The 24,185-nt window shown below is 34.9% G+C and overlaps 3 protein-coding genes across 3 annotated transcripts; 1 reads left to right on the top strand and 2 right to left on the bottom strand.

Moving 5' to 3' along the window:
- Positions 1–567: 567 nt before the first annotated feature.
- LOC128174930 (serine/threonine-protein kinase PRP4 homolog) lies at positions 568–4,797 on the bottom strand. Its single transcript, XM_052840353.1, has 9 exons — positions 4,580–4,797; positions 4,128–4,323; positions 3,853–3,969; positions 3,701–3,754; positions 2,746–3,588; positions 2,455–2,624; positions 1,517–1,581; positions 1,294–1,388; positions 568–794 (listed from the first exon to the last, which is right to left on the bottom strand). The coding sequence occupies exons 2-9, from the start codon at positions 4,321–4,323 to the stop codon at positions 676–678; spliced, it is 1,659 nt and encodes a 552-aa protein (XP_052696313.1). The 5' UTR covers positions 4,580–4,797; the 3' UTR covers positions 568–675.
- Positions 4,798–13,327: 8,530 nt separating this feature from the next.
- Positions 13,328–17,964, bottom strand: LOC128173770 (uncharacterized). Its single transcript, XM_052839437.1, has 4 exons — positions 17,716–17,964; positions 15,042–15,235; positions 14,824–14,931; positions 13,328–14,592 (listed from the first exon to the last, which is right to left on the bottom strand). The coding sequence occupies exons 1-4, from the start codon at positions 17,962–17,964 to the stop codon at positions 14,511–14,513; spliced, it is 633 nt and encodes a 210-aa protein (XP_052695397.1). The 3' UTR covers positions 13,328–14,510.
- Positions 17,869–22,772, top strand: LOC128173769 (uncharacterized). The gene is made up of 5 exons (XM_052839436.1): positions 17,869–18,002; positions 18,935–20,631; positions 21,033–21,230; positions 21,611–21,772; positions 21,912–22,772. Exons 2-5 carry the CDS (start codon positions 19,174–19,176, stop codon positions 22,494–22,496), a joined length of 2,403 nt encoding a protein of 800 aa, XP_052695396.1. The 5' UTR covers positions 17,869–18,002; positions 18,935–19,173; the 3' UTR covers positions 22,497–22,772.
- The last annotated feature ends 1,413 nt before the right edge of the window (positions 22,773–24,185 follow it).

Here is a 24,185-nt window from a genome sequence, read left to right as displayed (position 1 = left end):
CGCTTTCATTCCTGGAAAACATACCTCACAACTTTCTCCGTCGAAAATATGTCCTGAAGCATAATTATGATCGACAATGACCTTATTTGCAGGTGATTTCTTGAATCGCCCCTTTTTGTTTCGTTTTACCGTGGCCGCGGCCATATTGAAATTTTGTTTACAACAACCATGCCGACGTCACGGGATATTAACCCAGCAGGCATTTCAACGTTGATTCAACGTTGAAACAACGTCATGCCTCAACGTTGAAATGACGTTGAATTTTGGTTGAATATGAAAGTTGAATGGACGTTGAAATTTTGACGTTGATTCAACGTTGATATCTGACGTTGTTTCAACGTAGATTTAACGTCTCCTGACGTTGTTACAACGTTTAAATTTAGTTGATATTTGGTTGAAATGCTACAACTGTTTGACCTTGAACACTGATTTTTTTTCGCTAATTGCAGTGAATCATTTTGCCTCAAATTATTTTATGAACAACATGACACCAGAACAAATATCATTAATCAATTTATTCAAGAGAGAAACAGTTAAATAAATTGAAAGTATCACTTAAAATCACTGATGAATAACCTAGCTCACCTCTGTAGCCAGCTTTTCACAAAAACATTAGTTTAAGAAGATGAAAAAGAGTAAAATCATTAGTTCTGGTCAAGTGAACGTGAAAAACAGTCAATCTCTTCTCCTTCTTCCACCTCCTCCCACACGCTCCGGGGCATATTTTAGGAATTTAGCCAAATCTTCATTGAATTTTGATTCTGTATACTGTGTATGAGATGTCAATACAGTTTCTGAAACAGACATAAAGGTGCTTTATAATATATGTTCCTCTGTATATATTTTTTTCTTTACATAAAGACAATTCAACCAAAATTGGATCCTTTGATCTGCTCCAGTGGCTTTTTCCTTGCAGATCACGGGATCTAATTTCAATAAGATTGCCATAAAGATAACACACCATTTTTAAATAGATGTATACTGTAGATTCCTAATTAAACACAAGGAATTAATATCCATGTAAAATTGCCAAAAGCACATCTCGCGGATTTTATGATCTCCCTATTAATTTTTGGCAGGTGTAAATTTAATGAATATATATGATAAAAATTATGTGTTCTAGCAATTTGATGCATTAGATAATTGAATCGCAAAATGAGGTAATCATGAAAAATGAGGAATCTACAGCACTCTGCGTCTGCACCAACTAATCAAATTATGTTTTAATTGTTTCAATCTACATGTACTACAAATGAGAAATTTGACAGTAGTAAAAATCAGAAAACATTTTACCTTTTATAAGGAGGTAGAGTTGGGAGGAACCAAAAGCTTTCTTTCCCCGTTTTCCCTTCATGTTTAGACCAGCCATGTACGAGTTTGTCATAGTTCTGAAAATAAATTGAAATATGTCATACTTCAAATACTTAGTATTTCATATCACTCTGAATACAATGTCATACATTGATTTTTTCAATAAATGATCTTTAATTATTCAGTAACATCATTCTTTATTTACCTTAACATTGCTTTCTTCATGTGGTCAGTACCATCTGTACCTCCAATCTTTTGAAGCAAGAATTTCTGAAATGCAATTGTTCATTTTCATTCATACTTTGTAGTGTTACTGCAATATATAAATTTACATTCCAAATATTTTTTGCATGTAAAGTGTGTGAAAAGATACTGAAGTAATAAGACCGTAACACACAAACGGAACTCAAAGGTAAAAATGACGAGTTTAACCGTGACATAACAAACTTTGAACGCTGTAAAATGCAACGTCACAAGCGAGAATCAAAGTTCACGCTTGTGGCTGTTACAATGGCTATTCCATTAATTTGAATTTATCCTTAGAATAAAATAGAAATTTTGACATATAAATCACATTTGCAGACAAAGCAAGAAGTTAGAAAAATGTAAATATAAGCTTTAAATCATTATTTTTTGAAAGATATAGTCTCATAACTGCAGCGGTGTGTGCATACAAATTTTATAATGCGCATTAGTTATTTATGAAAATTTGTATGCACACACCGCTATTGTTATGATACAATATCTTTCATAAAATAATGATTCAATGCTCAAATGTATAATAAAGGAGAACATTATATTCATTCTATACACAATTTCTAATTTTAATTCTGCATTTCAGTCATTTTGTGTCATATCAAGGGAATAAAAAACCTGAGTCCAGCACCAAAGGTTTAATTTTTTTTGTAATAATTCCTGACTGTTAGAGAAAATCTTTGAGGGTTACTTCTTGTGATTTAACTTGAAGAAAAATTCCCCTCATTTGATCAAGAATTTAGAGTTTATGTATATTCACCTCACCTCACCTAACCTCTTCTTGCCCGCTGGCACATAAGGCAGGCCCATTATGTATAGTATGTATATAAAAATACAACATAATTCTACACGAAACATGACAATTTACATCTATTTTCAATTACTTACAAAGCTGGCTTTAAAGTCCCTGTTTTCAAGTCTTCTGTCTAAGGCTTCAAATCCTTCTTCTGAGTCTATGGTAACAAGATCAACGTCTTCTGTATTTGAAGCTGTTGTTACTGGACTCTTAAGAAGGTCTCTTATTTCAACAAGAAGGTAGAGGACTCTTCTCTGAAATCCTGTGAAACAGAATATAACTAAGTATTAAACATTTAACACCCAAGGCATCATAAGCAAAAATTCTAGTCTCATAAAAGGTCCCTTGAATTGAAAATTTGTAACACATCTAACTGTACTCACTTTCTTCGGTCATGGGAAAGGAGTCTGTTGAGGACTGATGCTGCTTTCGCTTAGAAAGAGATGGAAGTGTTGGGGTGCTCTCTACACTTAACCTGCTACAAGGCCTATCATAGCTCCTGGAATGTTCAGATCCTTTGTTAAGTCTTTTTGGGCTTTCTCTTCTCAGGGTTGACCTTTCACTGCTTTGTGACATAGAGTGCCTTGACCTATTGTGATGCCTGTCTCTGCTTTTTGATCTTGAAAATCTTGAGCTGTTCAAAGAGTGAACAGGACTCCTGGACCTTGAGATTCGTGACCTTTGTGTTGAGCGAATTGGACTTCTGGATGTTGAAATTCTTGGCCTTTGTGTTGAGCGAATTGGACTTCTGGGTGTTGAAATTCTGGGCCTTTGTGTTGAGCGAATTGGACTTCTGGATGTTGAAATTCTGGGCCTTTGTGTTGAGCGAATTGGACTTCTGGATGTTGAAATTCTGGACCTTTGTGTTGAGCGAATTGGACTTCTGGATGTTGAAATTCTGGGCCTTTGTGTTGAGCGAATTGGACTTCTGGATGTTGAAATTCTGGGCCTTTGTGTTGAGCGAATTGGACTTCTGGATGTTGAAATTCTGGACCTTTGTGTTGAGCGAATGGGACTTCTTGGTGACATCGACCTATTCATCGAGCTCTCCCGACTGTTTGAACTAGCCCAGGACTTGCTTGGTGTAATAGACCTGCTACGTCTGGTTTCCATTTCATCTCTAGTAGAAGGTGAAGGTGATCGAGACCTGGACGACTGAAGTGATGACTGGTCTTGGTTTTTTTTAGAAGAGATTTTTTGGGGTGGTTTTGGCGGCATAACTGGTGCTGAAGTATAATATATCAAATTGTTGGAAAATGCTCCAAAAAAAAAAAGGAATTACCATAATAAATTGTCCTCTTTTATATCTGGATATATATTTGCATAACAATATCTAACCTGCTACAGGTAACTTCTTCTGCATTTTTATTGATGAATTGTCTTCAGCAGAATCTAATTAAACAAAATTTATATATATTTCATTAATCAAAATATCAAAGTAAATAACAAATAAAAGAATCTTCAAGTTTGTAGATAAATTGCAAGCTCACCCATAATAAAGTCACTCATGACCTTCTTTTTTGGTTTCCTTTTCATTACTGGTTCTGAGTCACACTCAGATTCCACCGCTGTCGTCTCATCATAGTCCTCACATTCTCGATAGTCGTCTTTATTTAAAAGAAAAACAATGCATGAAGAGAAGGTACAATTGACTTGATGAGAAATGTATACAAAAAATTCTTTGTTAACTTTGTTGACTTCCCTACATTTTTTACATCTTCAAACATAAATTACTCGGTTTCTTATCAATAAATTAAGAAGTTACCTGATGAAAACTTGATCTTTATCAGATCAAATGAAAGCCATTTGTCAGCAGGTTTCTTGCATTCTTTGAGTGCAGATTTTGCATTTGATGTATTTGGCCATCTTATGCGATTTCCTTCAACCCATACACTGGGTATGGCAAGCTCCATCTCTTTTTCATCCTCTCTCCACACAGCTCTTACCCACTTCTTGTCCATCTTAATTTAAAAAATCAAAATTAAGCAAAATGCTTAAACATATTATGTTTTTCAATAAATAACATAGTTTGTTTTTTGTCATCAATGTCACAAGAAAAGAGTTCTTTGAGTTGTAATGTTTAAAAAAAAATTATTATCTGACATATATTTTATTATAAAGTCACCAATTCAGTATTAAAGAAATTACAATTACCGGTAGAACTAATTTAGCAATATATATCTCTCTTTACAATACTTGATAGTGCTAAAAACCAACCTTATCCTAATATTGCCTTTCAATTCCATGCAGCAAAGGAAACAGCACATATTTCCCATCATAAGGCAAACATGCAACTTTTCTATCTATGTCATGCTTTCTGATTATTTTTTCCCGTCCATGCCTCTGCAATGTTGTGTTTTTCACAACGGCAACATTTATTAATTTCGATTCACATGGATTAATAAATAAATTTTCCAGTCTCTGTTGTGAAACAACTTTGCATATCAATTCTTTATTTTCTCTTTTTTCTTGCAAAAATGCAAACGACTGATCTTTTAAAAGTAAACAACTGTCTTTTCTTTTTGTGGAAAGATAGGTTGTTGAAACATTCATCCATGGTTTGACAATAGTTCTTTCCAGTTCAAACAACCGTTTAGCAACTTGAGCAATAGGATTTTGTGCTTTCTTCACAAATTTCTTTAACTTTTGAAGATAGTTTTCAAATCTAAAGGCACTTAGTTCATTTAGTGAAATACCATAATTTTTAACATCATCACTTATGTGTACAAGAGAGTGAATGTTGTAGGTAGTAAATGTCTCTCCGTATATCTGGGGTGCTTTCTTGACAAAGTATTCAAGCAATTCTTTTGCATAATTCAGGTAGTGATTCCTAGAAGCATCTCTGGAGTCAAGTAATATTGACATGGCAACCGTTAGAGCTAGGAAATGTTGATACATTTGGTCATGCATTATGTTGCGGAAAATAAGTGGGCCAGTGTATAGAATGCATTGCCTGTACTCTGTTGCCTTCCATCGATCGAGAACCTCAAGCGAACGTGGCTGTCTTGCGAATTCTCGAGGCATTTTCCCATTCAGAGCAACAAGTTTGTCCGAAAGTAATTCTATTTGCAGATGGGATAGCTTGCACTCTCGTGGTCCTGGTTTATAAAAACATCAAAATTCTTTTCATCACACCAAGACACACAAGATGCATATAATCAAGCGGAAACGATTTGATACAATCGATACCAATATCAACTAAAGGTGACCTCTTTAATTGATAATCAGTATACTGCAATTCATTGAAATCTTCTTTAGTTCTCTTTTCTGGCATATTCATGCCGTCTGGTTGTTCAAAAACAACACGTCCACGCCATACACCTTTAATTGTGCATCTATCGCATCCAAAGTATGCATTGTGTCCTTTAGTACATTTCAAAAATGACCTTGCAGGAGCATCACAAATAAATGAGTCAATGATCACAGCAAAATGTTTATCATTCAATTGAAACCCAGTATTTTCAACATTACAAAGTTCTTCAACAAAGTCCAGCAAATACTCCTCAACTGAGTCTGGTTTCTTTGTTCCACAGAACAAAGCAACAATAAATGGTTCAAAACTATTGACACTGCATAGGATTGGCCAAAATTGTACCGAGGAAGACTTAAATAATGGTACTCCATCGATGTTAAATGAAAGTTTAATTGAGTTTTCATCTTCAAAATGATTTGGATGTAATGACACAGTTTTCGTAAGTCCTGATAGCAGCCCAAAATAATAATAATTGCCACCACATTTTCTAATGATATCAATACTTTGAAGTGTCTGAAGTAAAGTACGTGCATCTTTTGGTACTCTGTGGCCTTGCTTTCTAAAAATTTCAAGTATATGATTAATGCATGATCTAGTGCATTTAAACTTTGTAGCCCATTCTGCAATTTGTGATGGTAAACATTCCTCAGGCTCATTTTCATTATCTTCATCACTTGTTAAAACAACGGACATGGAAGAATCACTGTCATAATCTGCTGGTTCATTAATGTGCTGCTGTTGCTGATCTTCCCCAGAATCTGACTGCACAGAGGAGGTGTACCTTTCAGGAGTTGTCTGCTGGCCCCCAACTGCCTGCAGTTGATTTTCAACATCATTTTCACTGCTGCTTGATTGTGCAAGCGCATAAACAAATGTATTGTACCGTCTCCAGTTTCTGAGATAGGCCATGTCTTAAATAGAACAAAAAAATACATGCACGTGCAGCTAGTTTTTGTTTCTATTGTTTGTATTGATTAACCATTATAAATAATATCATCACTTTGAGTTAAAATTAACATCATAATCATTACAAATATAAATACTTATATACTAGGCCTAAAGTACTGTCTTCAATACTGTGAATTGAATATGGACTGTTAGTGTTAAAGGATTTATTGTTTTCCTTTAAAGACCATCGAAGGTAAAAGATAAGATTATTACTTTCTATATACTGTATTACAAAACGGCTTCGATCAGTTGCCTGGGTACACTTATTGAGTATTAAAACTTGCATCGTTATGTTGGAGACCAAAGATCAACGACAACAATAAAATCCCAATTCTATTTATAGTTTCACTCTTCTGTTAACTTGTACGTAAATCGGAAATTCTCTTAGTTAACTCGTCCAAAGAGTCATTCGTGATATGTGTGAACTATCGTACATAACATTACTAACGTTAGTGGTGAAAAATAAAAATAAAAACACCACAAAAAACACCAAAAACTTAAAGACATTTTCAAGGCTAACAATACTTTGATATTATTAGACTAATGTAAGTTAGAGATCGATCAATTTTTACATGCATTCTCTGTTCGTTAGTGGTGAATTCAAAAACACGCGCCATGCGGTTAAACATTTTTTTCTAGCTTGGAAAAAAATAAAAACATTATACAACATGCATTATATAATTGAAAGAAACACTTACTTTACTATTTTAGAGGATAAAATCCAAAATGTCCTTGTATTATAGGTCGATGTAGAATTTATAAATGCTGCTCCTCACGGTCTCAAGTTTGGAATGGCGTTCAAAATGGCTTCCCAGCTAGGATATCTTATCCCCAGCTGGACACTGGTTCTTTGTTTCAGTTGGCGCGGTAATTTGTTCGCGCCAGTAATTAATACTTGTCTGGCCAGCATGCGCTTTCAAGCTGAGCAGATATGGAGGATGTGCAATAGATCAATGGCTATCGCGCACCTTGCCGCATAATTTGTTTACATGCGCTAACTTTCGCCATAACTGAATTTATTTCACTATCAACAGTTTTATTCATTAACACTATATATATAAATGATTCATAAAGTTACTTAAATCATTTCAAGCTGTGTAGATATTTGGGGGGGGGGGGTTACAAGATCAATGCCTATCGCGCGCTTTCCGCATACATGTAAATTCTTTACATGTGCGATTTTTTGCCATCACTGATGATGTTTTTTCACTTATTATGCCCACAAATTACAGAATTCAATAATTACACGAAATTATGAAAAATACAATTTTATAAATATATGAATGAGAAATTTGGTCGATATTGGTCAGAATATCTGACGTCTAACTAACGTTGAAAATTTGTCATGTTGATAACGTCTTTTTCTTCAACGTCGCACAACGTTGTATTTTGGTTGATCAACGTCGTCAACCATGATCAACGTATTTTCAACGTTGGTACAACGTCGTATGCCTGCTGGGTAAGTTATTTTGTTGTAAGAGTTTAGAAAAAAGATTATTACATTGATAAATGCATCAATAGTTTATTATTGACTGTTTATTATGATTGATTAAAAAAATTCCGACGTTATATAAATTTATACTACTCTCCGAAAACTACCGAGTTCATTCCGGAAAAAACCGAGCTCTCGTGCTCAATTGTACATCGGATACCTTAAGTGAGCTTTCCCGATCACTCTTGTCCGGCGTCCGTCTGTCTGATTGTAAACTTTTTTTTTCATTTTCAACTTCTTATCCAGAACCACCGAGTCAATTTTGCTAAACTTGGCAAAGGGGTTTCAAGTTTATCTGACTGTCTTCAATACTGGAACTCCACAATTTACAAACCTTATAAAAACAAGTTCTGTTCTTTTACTGATGAATCCGTGGCTCCACCGATCAGTATATAATAAAATTTCTTATCTGCTATCTTCTGTACTGATCTTCCATACATTTCTTCATAGATGTACATTACAATCCTAATGAAACATGATATATTGTTATGTTACAAAGAACAGCAAAAGCTAGCATTTATAATTGTTATTAATTAATTAGCAAAAGCTTATGCAACAGTCTTAGCTTTGCATTGTTACAAATTACTTAAGGTAAGGTCAGGCATATTTGAAATAGTGTTATTAAATGTTCTATTGTAATATTTTCTAGCTTACGAGAGAGTATAGCAAGCATGAACAGGTTAGGGGTTGATTAATGGTTATATTAAAGTTAAAACTATAGTAAAAGTAAATAATATATTGCAGAATTAGCAGGGCTACCTTCTGCAAGCATTGTTTGATGTATAAAATCCCATTAAATCAAGGCCATTTGTAAGCCTTCTGTCTTACAGGATCCTATTGAGGGTCAGCTCAAGCTTATGGATGACAAGTCCAGTATTTCTTTCTCAAGCGGTTTTATTAAGCGTGATCGTATAGTTACAATAACATCAGCTAATAGCAGCCCAAATCAGGAGTCTCAGCATCTCTATAAGCGGTATCTATCTAAATCTATCTATCTGTTCAACATCATTTTACATGGGTAAATATAACATTTTACTTATGATGGACAGTTCTGACTAGTTCGGCCCATTTACGACGATCATGAGTGAACATTTATTGTTCAAAATTAAGATTAATAGTTTATTCCTAAATAAAGTAACAAAACCGTCAAAACTGCCAATCAAAGAGTCTGGATGCAGGATTTGAGTCTCCGAGTCCTGGGTCTCGGAGTCCCCCACCTAGTATGAGGCATCACTTACTCACAATACGTTCATTCATACACGGCATAAAAGGTTACAAAGGTTAATATATAGAATACACAATACATGACTCAGTATAGAGTACTAGAGCTATCGTTGCAGACACAGAATTGCCAAATATGTCACATGTTGTTAAACTCTCAATTTGGATATTATTATGCCCGTAATATGCACCTGGTTTCATAACATCATTTAGGAATACTACGCATTGCTACAAGAGTCACAGAGTTCATTCTGTCAATTATCATTAACACCATTCAGTGCGCAGCATCTAGGTACACATAAATATCATAGTGACCATTATGTAATACTAGCAATTCAAGGTCATTGCATGGCTATCTGTTTACATACGTCCCCCAAACAAAAGAAATATCCCGAAGGGAGATTTCTCATGCCTGGCGCCCGGAATAGGAAAGCGTCCTTGATCTACCCTTGATCAGACGAACTTCCTAGTGACATACCAGTCAGAACATCTATATTAAGAGATAGTAACAAGTGACATGTTTCCACCTCCGGCTTGGAACACCATTCATCTATAAAAACAAATCTATAACCAGGATGTATACTTGTACATAAAATCATATAGTTTGATTATAAACAATAATGAATAAAGTATGATAATAACGACCAAGATGAAATAACCATAGTTGAATATAATCGTAATTCATCATCAAAGTAATATTAAGTATGATTAAGCTTGATGTCACATATATATACAAAGTCAGTGCATGCTTATAAGTTCACAAAAATATCTCTTCCTTCCTAGGGGCGAGGTTCGCGTCATAAGTTCGGAGTCCATCGGTTTCTTCCTGAATTTCTCCAGAGTGAATCAATAAATACAAGATTTGCATTAGCACAAGATAACGCACATTTCTACTTAAACACATTTCACATTTTTTTTTTTCGCTAAATTTCACAATCCTTTCATAAGGAATACACAACTTCTTCGCGGCTGTAGCTCAATTATTCATTCATCATCGGCACCCGTGGATAGAGGGTCGGCGCGGATGGCGAGGCGACTTCTCGCGGAGCGTCTCCTGCGTTCCTCTGTTGCGTAGACATTGCGGCCTTCTCTTCTAGGTATTTACTTGCCAGCTCTGGGTCCGGTCGATAGTATTTGGTCCATGGAGAGTCTTCATTTTCCTCCTCTCCAAGAAATTGTTGTGCTAGTTTAGTCGAAATGGTCCCCGTGTTTCTGGTCAATTTGCGAGTTGCGATTCTTCCGCTTCGTCGGGGTTTCTCTTGGATCCTAGTGACTTTCGGGATTGGTTCAAGTTCAATAATGTCGCTAGAGGTCCTTTTCTCTGGATTCTCACAACAAAATACAGTGTCTTTGGAAGAACCTTTCTTATCTCCGTCACTACCCCTTTTTCGACAACCTGTCCAGCAACCACTACAGCATATACCACCCCACTTTTTAATAGTTTTGCGTTTATTAATTCAAAGTTCTATCGTTATTGTTACTGCCAAAGTTAAACACACATAAAACCAGGGACATTAAACCCAAGACGAGTATTTCATGGGTTGCAAATTAATAACTGGCAATTCCGCCATTAGTGCATTCATAGGGAAAATTTCAATATCTTTAGTCTTAAGACATTAAACCATTAAAACCTGAGCAACCTTGTCCCATACTCAAGATGTTGATCGCAAATTTTGATTGTTTTTACGAATTATCTTAAATCACTTCTAAAAATTAGTCTTACAGTTTCTTTACTTAGTCGCTGTCTCATGTATTTCGAGTATATGTTAAATCTCTTTTTAACTCCGCATATACCTTCAAATAACCGAGGTGTTATGTCCGCGTTTGCTAGTCGGCGTATCTCAATACATGTTTTAATGTCACAGGGGGTCATCCTGTCATACCTTTTTAAAAGCGTGCAATATATACAAAGCTAAGCTCATTCAAGATTATTTACATCTACATTCGGTTTCGAGTGACCCCCTCCCTCCTAACGCTCGCGGAGGTGATTTCTCCTCTAATGATTAGCATAACCATATCAGAGTATGGCTCTGTATCACTCAAATAATGGCTGTATGTGTTCAAGGTTGCTGTCAATGTGACTCCTCCAAACTTTATTTTGATATAAAGTTCACTAGGGGGCGTCAATCTCAGTTCCAATAACTCAGATTCTGACATCTGAAAATAAAGGATACTTTATCTACCCTATTACTAACTGTTTTAAGACAACTAAACAATCCTCTTTAAATTTTTGTTTATTAGATTTACGGGGTTTAGGGATTGGTTTGAAGCCTAGACCTACTTTAGGGGCTATTTCATCTATTTCCATATTTTCTCCTAAGGGTACATTTGGGTTATCTAAGGGTATTTCATAGTCTTGACCACTATTTTCACCACATTGATTTGACTCATGGGTCTCATCCGATTCTGAATCTACGGTCTGATCATTCTCGTGTTTATACTGCTGATCATCCATGATCGTCTTAGCTCTTATGCGTCTTTGAAGTTCTGCTAGGGGAATATCCTCTTCGTCTGAAGATCCTTCTCTTTCCCATTGTTTGGACTGTATAGCTCTTTCCAATGGTTCTGGTTGCATGTCTTCATTTTCTGACGACGATTCATCTTCCGGTGGCACCACATAGTTAGTTTTTCTTAAAGTTCTTCCACCATCTTCAGTAGTTTGTGAAAGGGGCCAGTGCGAAATATCTGCCAGTCTTAATTGTCGTGCATGGCATTTGGTGGTTAATCCAGTCAATTGATCTCTCACCACGAAACTAACTGGTCCTTTCTGCTCTATGATTCGATAATATGGTAGCCACTTTTTATATAACTTATTTTGTCTTCTGTTGTTCTTAAGGTAGACAGGGTCACCTACCTGAAAATTTTCATCTTTGCTTCTCTTATCGGCCTGAGCTTTCTGTTTCTTCTTGGCTTCCTTCATATTACGATGTACTAGCAGGAAAGCTTTATGTTGTTCTTGAAGGGCGATCTTGTGTTGATCTTCTCCCGCATATCTCCTTCGAGGTTTCATTAACGTATCAAGAGGTAATACGACATCTCTGTTGTACATAAGGTAATATGGAGAAAACTTTGACGAATCGTTAGGATGGAAACGAATGGCTGCCAACGTCTGATTAAGATGAATATCCCATGTTTGAGCGTTGTCTGTTGTTTTCTTAGCCATCACGTCATGTAGAGTTCTATGAAATCGTTCTACTTTACCATTACCTTGAGGGCTGTAATAAGATGTTTTGATATGGTTGATATTCAATTTTTTAAAGTTTCTTCCACTTTCTTATTCACATTTTCTGTTCCGTTGTCTGTGAGGATTTGAAGAGGACAGCCATATCTTGGATATATTTCTTCTAAGATAAGATGTACTATGTTGTCAGCTGACTTATCAGGGACGGGAAAAGCTTCTGGCCAACCAGAGTACACTACTGACTTCAAAAACCCCTGTCCGTATGAAAATCCCCTGTCTTTCCCTGGCACCCCCTGTGTTTTCACTGTCACCCCCTGTACATCCCCTGTGTGCCACTGTACAGAGCCCCTGTATACCCTGTCATCCCCTGTGCGCCCCTGTACACATCCCCAGTACACCCTGCCATCCCCTGTGTGCCACTGTACACATCCCCTGTGTGCCACTGTAAGCCCCTGTCTGCCACTGTACGCCCCTGACAACCCCTGTCACTACCTGTTATACCCTGTATCTACCCCTGACATCCCCTGTACAGCTAAATAATCAGTTTTAAACAATTATTATTCATTCAAATAATAAATTTGAACAGTTACATTAAAGGCCAACACACAACGTTACGATGCAGCGATATATATAATGAGATTAACACATAAATCTCATTTAAAACAAAATTAAAATCATATCAAATGGAGACGTGATTTGTTAAGAATATTTATTAGATAATTTGGGTTTTGTGATTTTATTTATTGATCAACAGGTTCAGATCGATCTTCGGTTTATTTTGTGCGTGTGTTTATTTCTTCGGGATCGAGATTTCGCATTATGAACCCGTTGAGAATCACAGGATAACGACCGTTTATAAGGTGAGAAAGAAATAGCCTGTTTGAGATGCATATATATTGTTTTAAGATTGTTTTCAGCTTAGCTTCTTAATCACGATAGTATATGTTTCAGAGGGAGGCTTGATTTTCTGCAAAGCATGAGAAAGTGACCATATTTTTCTCTTTTTAACATTTCCGAGTTTACTCTGTTAAATGCGATTTGATATATGGTAAAAAAAAAACCTAGAACAAACAAAACACCTTTTATCGAATCAGTGCACGTCCATTGGTAACTGATTTGTAAAGCAATAATTGTAGTTGTCATCCATGTGCGCATATCAAAGAAAATTTCAAAACATTGCAGTGACACAATGTCATTATTATATGTAGCCTAGCCTATAAATAATGAGGTGTTGGGTAAACAGATGGCTGTTTATGACTTTCTTCGTTGACCAAAGGAGCTATGTAGCTCATAGATTCTGAAGGTACATCATACATACAAAAAAGAGGAAAATCACAGAGGATACCACTTCATACAATTATGTATATATCAACAGAGCTACTTTTAGACAGAGAACATATTACATGAAATTAACATATTGTAAGCTTTTTAACAAATATTGACGAAGCTTACTAGGAAGGATTTGGTTAGTTTTATTGTTGATCGTTTAATCTTGGTTTAATTTGACAATATTTCATTATTTTATTACTCCTGTTGTTTTGTCTGTAGTTCCACAATCGGTTAGAATCATACTAAGCTACAATCAGATTATTACTACTGTTTGACAGTGTGTGCGTGTATAAGTTAATTGCTCTACAATATCTTTAACCTCCTATTTACTGACTATTACTAATACTTGTATATTGTGTGCTTTGGAGCGAATAGGGATTATATAATCACTGGTGTGCTTGTATATTATGCATAAACAAGATTGACTGGATAATAGGTATTATCAATTTCAGATTGATACATTTCCTAGCATATCTATGTTGTGAAATAAGTATGGAGCCAGCTTTATATTATAGAGTCTAAGGCCTTTAGCATGCACTTCATGAATATGACAATGAAATATTTAAAAGCGTAACTGCAGTAATACATAATGTTTAAATTTATTTATTAAATTACATCAACAGTAATTGGAATCATGGTAACAGAAAACAAATTCATATGTTTCACAATTCTGATATATGTAATCTGGTCACAATTCACTTAGTCTTTTAGTTCAAAACACTTGTCACTTGTTCTTCTTTACTAGTTCTGCAAGTGGGACATCACTGTCACTAGAATCCCCCTCAAATGCACGGTTGTCACACCCACTGCAAAGAAAAAGATATTTTAGTTCAACAATAGAACTACAATGTAAATTGTTTCCATATTTCTTATGAATATGCACAATTGATATATATTACATTGTAAATAGTATACATTTTTACTTATCAAATAATCATTATCATATTGAAATCATAAATACTGGTATATGAAATTGTAGAAAAGTCTAAAAAGAATTACAGTATACTCTATGAAAGTGTTTCTTTTGATATACTTACACATCATGCAGATCCTCTTCAAGGAGATTCTCCTTATCTGTGTTGTCTTCATTCCGTCTTCTCTTAACCAAGTCACGAATTGACTTTCCTGTGGAGATTGCGGAGGCCCTGAAATGAAATCATAATGATTATTCAAGTACTATCAAGAAAACATAAGTAAACAGATGTGTCATTTACGTGTGTTCATAATGTACATTTAGATTTATTGTTTTATGTACCTTTTTCTGGAGTAATATCTCCTCCACTCTAGTGATTTCAGAAGTCTGTTTTTAACTTTTTTTTCGTTGTCCGTAGTCTGGGGTGATTGGAATGACTTTCCAAGCAGCAGCATGATTTCTTTAATTGCTGATGGTAGATGAGGGTCTTTGGAGTCCTTTAGATTGTATTTTTGGATGACCTTGGTGATCAAGCTCTGCAAATATTGTAAATGAAATTAAAAACAGATCAATTAAATCAAATTTTTTCATCAGTGTTCATTTTAGTTATGTTACACCATTTTTGAAAGTTGGGGGAGAAAGGTAGCAGCTTTTGGAAATCATAAAAATCCTAATCTGTGATTCATTCCAGATGTGAATTTAAATCCTAATCCATGGGTGTGTGTGTGTATGAGGGGCTTGGGGGGGGGGGGGGAGGGCATAGCCCAGTATACCCGTACTTATAACTTCAATATGATGTAGAGTAGTTTACCTATAACTTCAATTTTTTTCTCTTCATTTTCTTATTTTCATTTTTTTTAACATGGTCTCAAAAATGTGGAGGGCCATCTCCATGATGATTCACTTTATAATATGTCAATTAAAACAATTTTTTTGTGACAAAAAGAGGGGGGGGGGCGCCCCCATATGCCCCTTACCCCGTATGCTACGTGTCTGAATTCATTAAAAGATGTTTTGTCTTATGATTATTACATGTAGGTCCTATACTGTATTCTGTAAATCTGATTGTAAAAGGTTGGGGGTTGACATTTTAGTCAGTCCAATTTATTTGACAATTGAGTCTATAACAGTTAACATTTTACTGTTGATTTTTAATTTGCACGTGATTTTGGGGTTGCATGGATCTTGTATAAGCTGAAGTCATGGTCGGCCAAAAAAGTGGGACATACTCATTTTTTCCAGGACGGTGGGAAATACTGGTATTTCTTAGGAATAACTGGTACTTCTCAGAATCACAGTACTACGATACATGCTGTGTACCTCATACTGGGTCTTAATCAAACATGTTGGAATGTAGACAATTATAAAGCACATCTTGTTTGCTATGACATTTTATCATATTGCTTTTGATTTTATTAACACATTTTGACTAGCCAGTAATGCATCAGGCATTTAAATAAATCAGAGTTTATTGATTGAAGATTTAAATCAGGTATAGGTCTGAACATCTATGCAGTTATCATAAACATGAAACCAAAAGTTATAGTTTCTTTGATGTATTAAATAATATGGGCCTGCCAAAAAATTGGGAAAAATAAAGTGTGGGTGTGTCACTACCACAGTAAGCACCACTCTGTTAAGAAAATATCTCCTTAAAACAGGAGCATAACACTGTCAAAAGTCAATTTATTTATGTCATTGTTTTATTATTGCTGGTAACCATGATAACTAGCAATTACAGGAACTGTAACAGGATTTGTTTATTTTGTGCTTTGAATAATTATAATTCTTTAAAATAGAAATCTTTGCTCTTCGGGTTGAAAAAGCTTGACTGAAACTTGTACTTTAGCTGCCATAGGATGCTTTTCGAAATAGATGATAATGTGAATTTTAAGATTCCTAATACAGGCAGTGAAATATATCGCAAAGCATGCAGAATTCTGCCTTTTTGCTTACTAGCTGCACATATCTTATTTCCTAAACATGTGTCACATTAAACAAATTTGTATTTCCCAGTTTAGAGAAAATCAGCCATTCTCAAGAACTGAATTACAGATTTTGAAGGAAAGTGACCCGTTTTGATATCTGTAAACCACATAATTTGGAGTAAAATATTTTTAAACATAAAATGTGCTATAAAAATTTTACGTAAATATGTTCAATATATATACTATCAAGTTTTCAACGCTGGGGCCTCTACAATGCATCAGCATGCAAAAGCACTTTAGCGTAATAATTAAAAGTTAAAGGTTGTATCTTCAATTATGAACAACATGAACAATGTACAATTGTAGTTATAAGCCATGAAATAATAACAGTTTTCATTTTATCATTATTTTGACTGATGGCGCATTCTTATACAAAAAATCATTTTACATGTATATACCATCTTGAATTTTGTTACCACTATATTTTGCTTTTCATCTCATAAACATGTTCATGCATCTACTACAATGAATTGATTATATTATACTTTATTAAGTTTGATTATATTATACTTTATTAAGTTTATTTGGGGTCTCATGATATCAATTTCCATGGCTATTTTTTTATTTGGGGGGGGGGGGGGGTGGAATTTATTAGTCTGCATATATATACATGATGTACATGTAGCTTGCATTAATTCATATTTTGTTGATGAAAATTAGTGTTAGAGGTTAATTAGTATAGATTCTTAAGTTGGAGATATTAATTATGTTCTTCCATGTACTACATTGAAGTGATGATATTTAACTTAATGTGGGGTTTCATGATATAAATTTTTCATGTTTTTTTTGGTTTGGGGGGGGGGGGGGGGGCAAATGTAGAATAAGTTAGCCTGCATATACATGATGCACATGTAGCTTGCCACAATTCACATAACATATGAAGATTATAATTAGAGGTTAATAGATTCCTAGATTGGAGATTTGTTCAAGGGATGTATTTTAAAGACTGCATGTAATAAATTGTAAGATTATGAATTAATTAATTCAGCAATTTCTTATATAATTTTATTCATTCTTGCCTAACTTACTTGCAGAGATGTGTGTTCAGTGGTGCCCTTTTTCCACAATCTTGCCTCGTCCATTGTCTGGGGCAGGGTGTCATACTCGATGGTCTGTGATGAGCGAGACTCCTTCGATGTATTGCAAGCACAGTAAAACCCAAGTTGCATTCTTGCACAGCATAGGCAGTTAAAATCACACTGTCTGTAATGTCGTTGCTGAGAGTTTTGGAAGGAAGTATCCCAAGACAAATTGTGATACACAGGATTTGTGGACATCTTGCACGAGTGCTATTCCAGATAGACTGACACATAAAGTAAGGCATGAAAAATTTGTGCCTTAATTTAAGAAGATCATTATCACCTCATAATTATGTACTACTAATTATGTACTCATAATTAGATATGGATCATCAGGAAACCAAATAATTGATATAATTAAAATATTTGTTGAACAGTTACATGCACCTATTTTGCTATATATACACATTTATAGCCATACCAATATTAATTATCATTAATTAGATCTGCTAATTTAAACAAATACACACTTTTAAAATTAATATGAAATATTCTTAAGAATCATTATAAACAGATTTTTGGTAATAGACATAGGCTGATAGACATTTTTTTAATAAGTTTTATATAAAAGTCAGACTTTTTTATTAATGCATTTATATTTGGTTTCCAAGATGCATAATTTGATATTTCTTCTGCAATGAGATGGCCAAATTAGATCAACCTATTGTTCTTTAAATCCATTTTGTCATCCTTTGATGACTACTGTAAATCGCACAGCTGCAAGCCTTTGTTTCACACTCTTTCATCTTTGTATGACCATCGCGAATTCAGCATTCATCACTTCACACTCACATACATTACTACTTCAGAAGTCAAATCTATATATGTACACATCCCTGGGAGCGATAATTGCAAATATCTCAACTTAGTTCAGAGTCAGTAATAAGTACTTAACAGTTTAATTGAATGGACATGCATGTTCTGTATGCATTATTCCTATCTATTGTTTGGAATATGCATTTTGATCCATTGTACACAACTTGTTGCAATGGGAAGCAGATCTCAACCTGGTAATTTTCTGATAGGTTTTTTTTTAAATATTTTTTTTTAATAAGATAGTTATATCATATTTGCTTATTGTCATTCAATTATTTAGCTTAACTAACTTGAGATTGTAACAGTTAAAAAATTTTAAAAATTGTATTTTATTTATTATCATTATTTTCAGGTACCCTCAAGTATTGTACTTGTGTAAAGTGCCAAGGAGCATGGATTTCACGGTATTCTTTCTATAAGCATAAAGAGAAGTTGACCGAAAGTCTATTGTCGTCACCAACACCAAGTTTTGAGTACCCAGAGAGTTCCTTCAATGCTCCAGAATTCACTCAGCCACTCTTTGAAGGATCCAGCACTTCAGTGTTAGAGGCAGTCACCAAACATCTATATGTGTTTTCTGTGAACCATGGGATGTCAAAAACAGCTTTATCAGACAGTCTCATGTGTGAGAAGTCATCTTTACCCCAGCCCAATCACTTACCCTCATCCTATAAGGAAGCCAGGACACTTGTTGCGCCTTTGCTTATGCCACTTCAAAAATATGACGTGTGTATTAATGACTGTGTCATTTTTAGAGACAGCGGGGAATATGAATATGCAAACTTGAATGAGTGCCCCCAATGCCTGGAACCGAGAAAGGAAAATGGGAAATCAAGGAAAATGTTCACATATATGCCCATTGGTCCTCGATTATCTAGGTGGTTTGGAACTGAAAACTTGTGTAAATTGATTTATGAAAAAACATTAACTGTTTCCAGAAGTGAAAACAATGAAGTAATCAGAGACTTTACTGATAGTGAACAATTCCATTCGTGGTTTAAAGCAGGACAGGTTTTTGAAAACTTGGGTAAAAACAGTTGTGTGCCTTTATCATTGTTTACCGATGGAGTGAATCCAAACAGAAATTCATCAGCCTGCCAAAAATCCATGTGGCCAATAATTCTAACTTGGATTACTCTTCCACCTTCTGTAAGACAGTTATTAGGACCCATGATGTTAATGGGCATCATTCCAAGTGGGAAGAATGGATCTGAACCCAAGTCTCTGGAGCCGTACCTATCCGTCGTTGTGGATGAGCTTCTGTCTCTCACGGAATTCACAGTCCTGAATTCATACACCTCTGCTCCAATGACTGTTAAAGTTGCGCTGTTGCAGTACCTGTGTGACATTCCTGGATATTCCAAGCTTCTCCACCTGTCAGGACATGGAGGATTAAGATCCTGTCCCTATTGTCAAGAGCATGGTCATTATTGCAAACATTTGAGGAAAACCATCCACATTTCAAACAGGACCTTCCTTCCTTCAAACCATCCATTAAGGAATTCAGAGGGATTTGCTGTTCAAGGGCCGGACAGGAATAGCAGACCAAAGGCATATTCTCTCCACGAAGAAACTGCACTCCGGGATATGTACCAGCAAAAGCCGAATAAAAACCAGAAACAGAAGCAACAAAAGAGAACGGGATTGAAAGGGAATTACATTCTGCAAAAACTGCCATATCATAACCGCCTCGAACAGATGTCTCCAGATGGTATGCACACACTGGCAGACTTTATTAGCCATCTAATGGAAATGCTTTCTGGGAAATATAATGGCGAGAAAGTGCTCTCATGTGAAAAAGACTTCAACAGGTTTCCAGATATCCACTCAGAAATTAGTGATGATGAAAAAGAGCAGCCCAAGAAGAAAAGAAAGTTAGATCCAAATTCCAAACATGATGTAACCCCCCCATGGTCTCTATCAAAGGAACAGATAAAGATAGCAGATGAGAGGGCACAACATGTACTGTACACCAATGCAGAGGATATTTCACCTGGACCCCACTTCAGCAAATTGTGGACTTTGAGAACAATGAATTCAAAAATACAGGTTTGTAAATACATGTATAAACAGCATGAAAATACTTAATTACAGTACATTATGAATTTGAAAAAGACAGTGCATAATGTTCAACTCATACATTGCCATTTTTGTTTTATTGTTGTATAAACCCAGCAATTGTTTAAACATTTTTTAGCAGAAATTTCAGTTCAATGAAATGATTAAAAATTTTGTTAAAAAAAAGATATTTGAGTAATTTTGTTATTCTAAGTACTTGTACATGGTGTGCCTCCAATATTTTGAGTTAAGTCAGTGACAAGAAGCTTTAATAATCCTACAGTATATGTCATGTATACAGTATTAGGCTACACACTTTTAATCAAATTACACAATTATGTATAAATACAAATAAATGTAGTATTAATTTTTGTTTTTTATCTACCATTCAGTTTGTGACATCAGGAGCCTTAGAGTGGTGTATACAGGGCCTGCTTCCCCCGACCCAGGAAAAGACTTTGAAGTGTGTGTGTGATGTTTTGAAGAGGATGGTCTCCCCTGTTATACATATGTCAACGCTTGATGAGCTGCAGAAAGACACACATGAGGCATTTGCTCTTCTCGAAAGAGATTTTCCTCTAACGATGCAGGTACTTATAGTTGAATACGCATGCATTCTATTTACAATTAGTTAAATTGACAGTTTTTTTATGTAAACAAAACTCATGTCAACTCAACAAAACTCATATTAACATAAGTTTTGACCTAAAATGAATGAATAAATGTGACAAACACTAGGCATTGTTTACTTATGTTGAAAGTGAAAATGTAGGTAGAAAAATAAGCTTAAAAAAAGAACATTTACTGGTATATAAAACTATTGTAAACAAAAAAATGTCACAAAATTGTGAACTCTGTGTCAAATTTTTGTTTATCAACAGACATGTATTACTAAAGCATTAAATATGACAAACAAGTTGATGAAAAGGAAAATATGGTTTTTTTAATAAAATCTGAAATTTTCTTTTAGAATCTTACAACCCATCTAATTCATCATGTAGTGGAAGACCTGGCACGATTTGGACCAATGTATGGCAGGTGGCTGTTTCCATATGAGCGAGCCAATGGGTGGATAACCCGGCAGTGTCTGAGAAAGGGGATGGAGGAGTCCACAGTTATGGAAACATATGCTGTAAGTCCTAATACATGTGTGTGTGTGTGTGTGTATATATATATATATATATGTTATCTTATAGTTTTTTTTTCAATCTGGATAAGGTTTGTACAACATTATTGATTTGATATTAAATAGTAGTGATCCTTTTTTCCAGATATATGACTGGTGTGTACATATGATACTCAGCGGGAAATTCAACCCAGTGGATGCACTTGGTAAAACATCTTTGATGAAAACCAGTGAAAGACTTATGGAGAAGTTAGACGAGGATTCATCTGCTGTCACAGGCCGAAAGCAACACAGAAAGAAAAATGTCCTTCTGACTGACAGCATGAAAATCCACATGAGGTCATTCTACATGGAGCTTGGTATTGGTGTGATCCAATTTCCGGATACAGTTGCAGAAATTCACAGTTCAGTTGAAGTGACAGATTCAAGTGATAGGAACTATAAATTCGTCTGTGACAAATACAGAGGAAATAAGCCGCCATCCATTGTGAAGCTGCCGTGTGTTAACAACAATCAGTTTGCGCAAGTTTGTTTTTTCTTGGAACATTCTGTGAATAGTTCCATTCATCACTGGGCAATAGTCGAACTCTTTCCACTGGCAGAGAAGTGCAATTCGTTCTTTTGCATGGAAGACAAGCCTCTTCAACGAAAACTTTTCCATTCATCTCTACTCGGTAAACCATTGGTAAATGTAAAGAACCAGGGAAAAGTTTGGATTCTTAGGGATTAAGTTCTTTGAGTGGTAATGAACATTCTGACTATTAAGTTTTATGATTATGAGACTTGTTTTAAATTGCAGTGACATTTTGTTGTTTGATATTGTTTTCTGTTCGATGACCTATTGAAAAATTAAACAATATCAAAAAGTGCATTGAGTATTTTTTCTGAATTAAGTAAATGAAATACGGCACTGTAATATACCATTATACGGGTATACAGATATTAAGTGATGACTTATTCGAGAGAGAGTTGACATGTACGTTTGATGGCACATAAGCTGATAAAGAGCGTTTGTTCTAGACATGTACTGGTATGTTACATCAGCTGTAGTGTGAGATCAAAAGATCAATGCCATATGACAGAAATTCATTTGAACTCTTGTTGTGTTAGACGATATCAAAATGCATGTAACAATTCAATTGTGACAATGCATCAAGAGGTTGTCTATTTAAAATGTTTAATATTAGATTTGGAAACAAGAGCGAGTTCGATAATAATAAGTATGGGAACGTTTCATGGATGGTTGACGTGTCGTGATTTAATAACGAACGAGTGGCGCATTTCGCGCCGTATTTCATCTTTATTCTATTAAACGAAAGGATTAAAAATTCATATTTTTGATGGAAAAAATTCAATATCTGTGAACAACAGCTTCTTTTGATCATTATAATCAACACAAAGTGTTTTATCGACATGATCATATAGTTTGGGTTTGTTTGTTTTTTTAAAGACCAATTATTGCACAACAGTTGCAAGCGCAAGACGTGTATACACAGTCCTGGTTAATAAATGTTAATTATTTTCTATACATGTAACATCAATGTGGACTTGAATTCAGCTGATTCATTCTCTCAAAAAATTAACATACAATGGTTTAGGATCATGAGGTACTGTAATTGATTGTTATCGCCGCGGACAAAACAGCTTATTAATGTTATTAACGTAACTGCGTTGCTTACTAGTATTTAGAACCGCCGTCAATACATAATTGTTTTCACTTGCAGAAACTGCAATATATAGTATATCTATATAGTTATGAAATAAATGATGTATAGATAATACATGCAAATACTTTAGATCAGTTAGTTTTGTGGGACAGAGCTAATAAAATGATATAATGATTGATTTTTATTGGTCGTAACATGCATTGAACATAATGCCGAATTGTAGAAGGGGCTTAAGGTTCTTGTGGTTTAATGCAGCTTGTAAACATTGCCAATAATAATATTAATTAAAAGATATTTATTTGTAAATTTAAATAATTGAGAATAGATAATTATTTAATTAAATCAAATTGTGTACCAAAGATCAATAGGTATTGCATAATATCATTAAGAAATTTCACGAGCCGATACCGGAAGGAAACAAGAACAGACAACTCTGGTACATGTGCAGCTTGTTGAATTATTGAACTCAATTGGAGGTTTTCGAAGAAGTTTCACAAACGTACTTGGTGCATGAATGTTGTATTAGTAATTGAGTACGAAGCGATAATCATATGTTGCATTAAACATCGCGATAAATACTCAATCAATCCCGTAGTTTGATTTTAATTTTCGCCCATGTCGCACGAACGTGCTTATTCATGCTTTTAAATACCGCCTACTGTTTTTTTTCTGTAGCAGTTTAGTTCACAACTAAATACGATTTTCTAGATAATCGGTAAAATGTTGAGAGCATTTTAACACCTACATTGTAG

This window comes from Crassostrea angulata, chromosome 2 (genome assembly GCF_025612915.1).
Source record: "Crassostrea angulata isolate pt1a10 chromosome 2, ASM2561291v2, whole genome shotgun sequence".
Taxonomy (NCBI): domain Eukaryota; kingdom Metazoa; phylum Mollusca; class Bivalvia; order Ostreida; family Ostreidae; genus Magallana; species Magallana angulata.
Note: the sequence above shows the minus strand (reverse complement) of the source record. Positions and strands in the feature narration are given on the sequence as shown.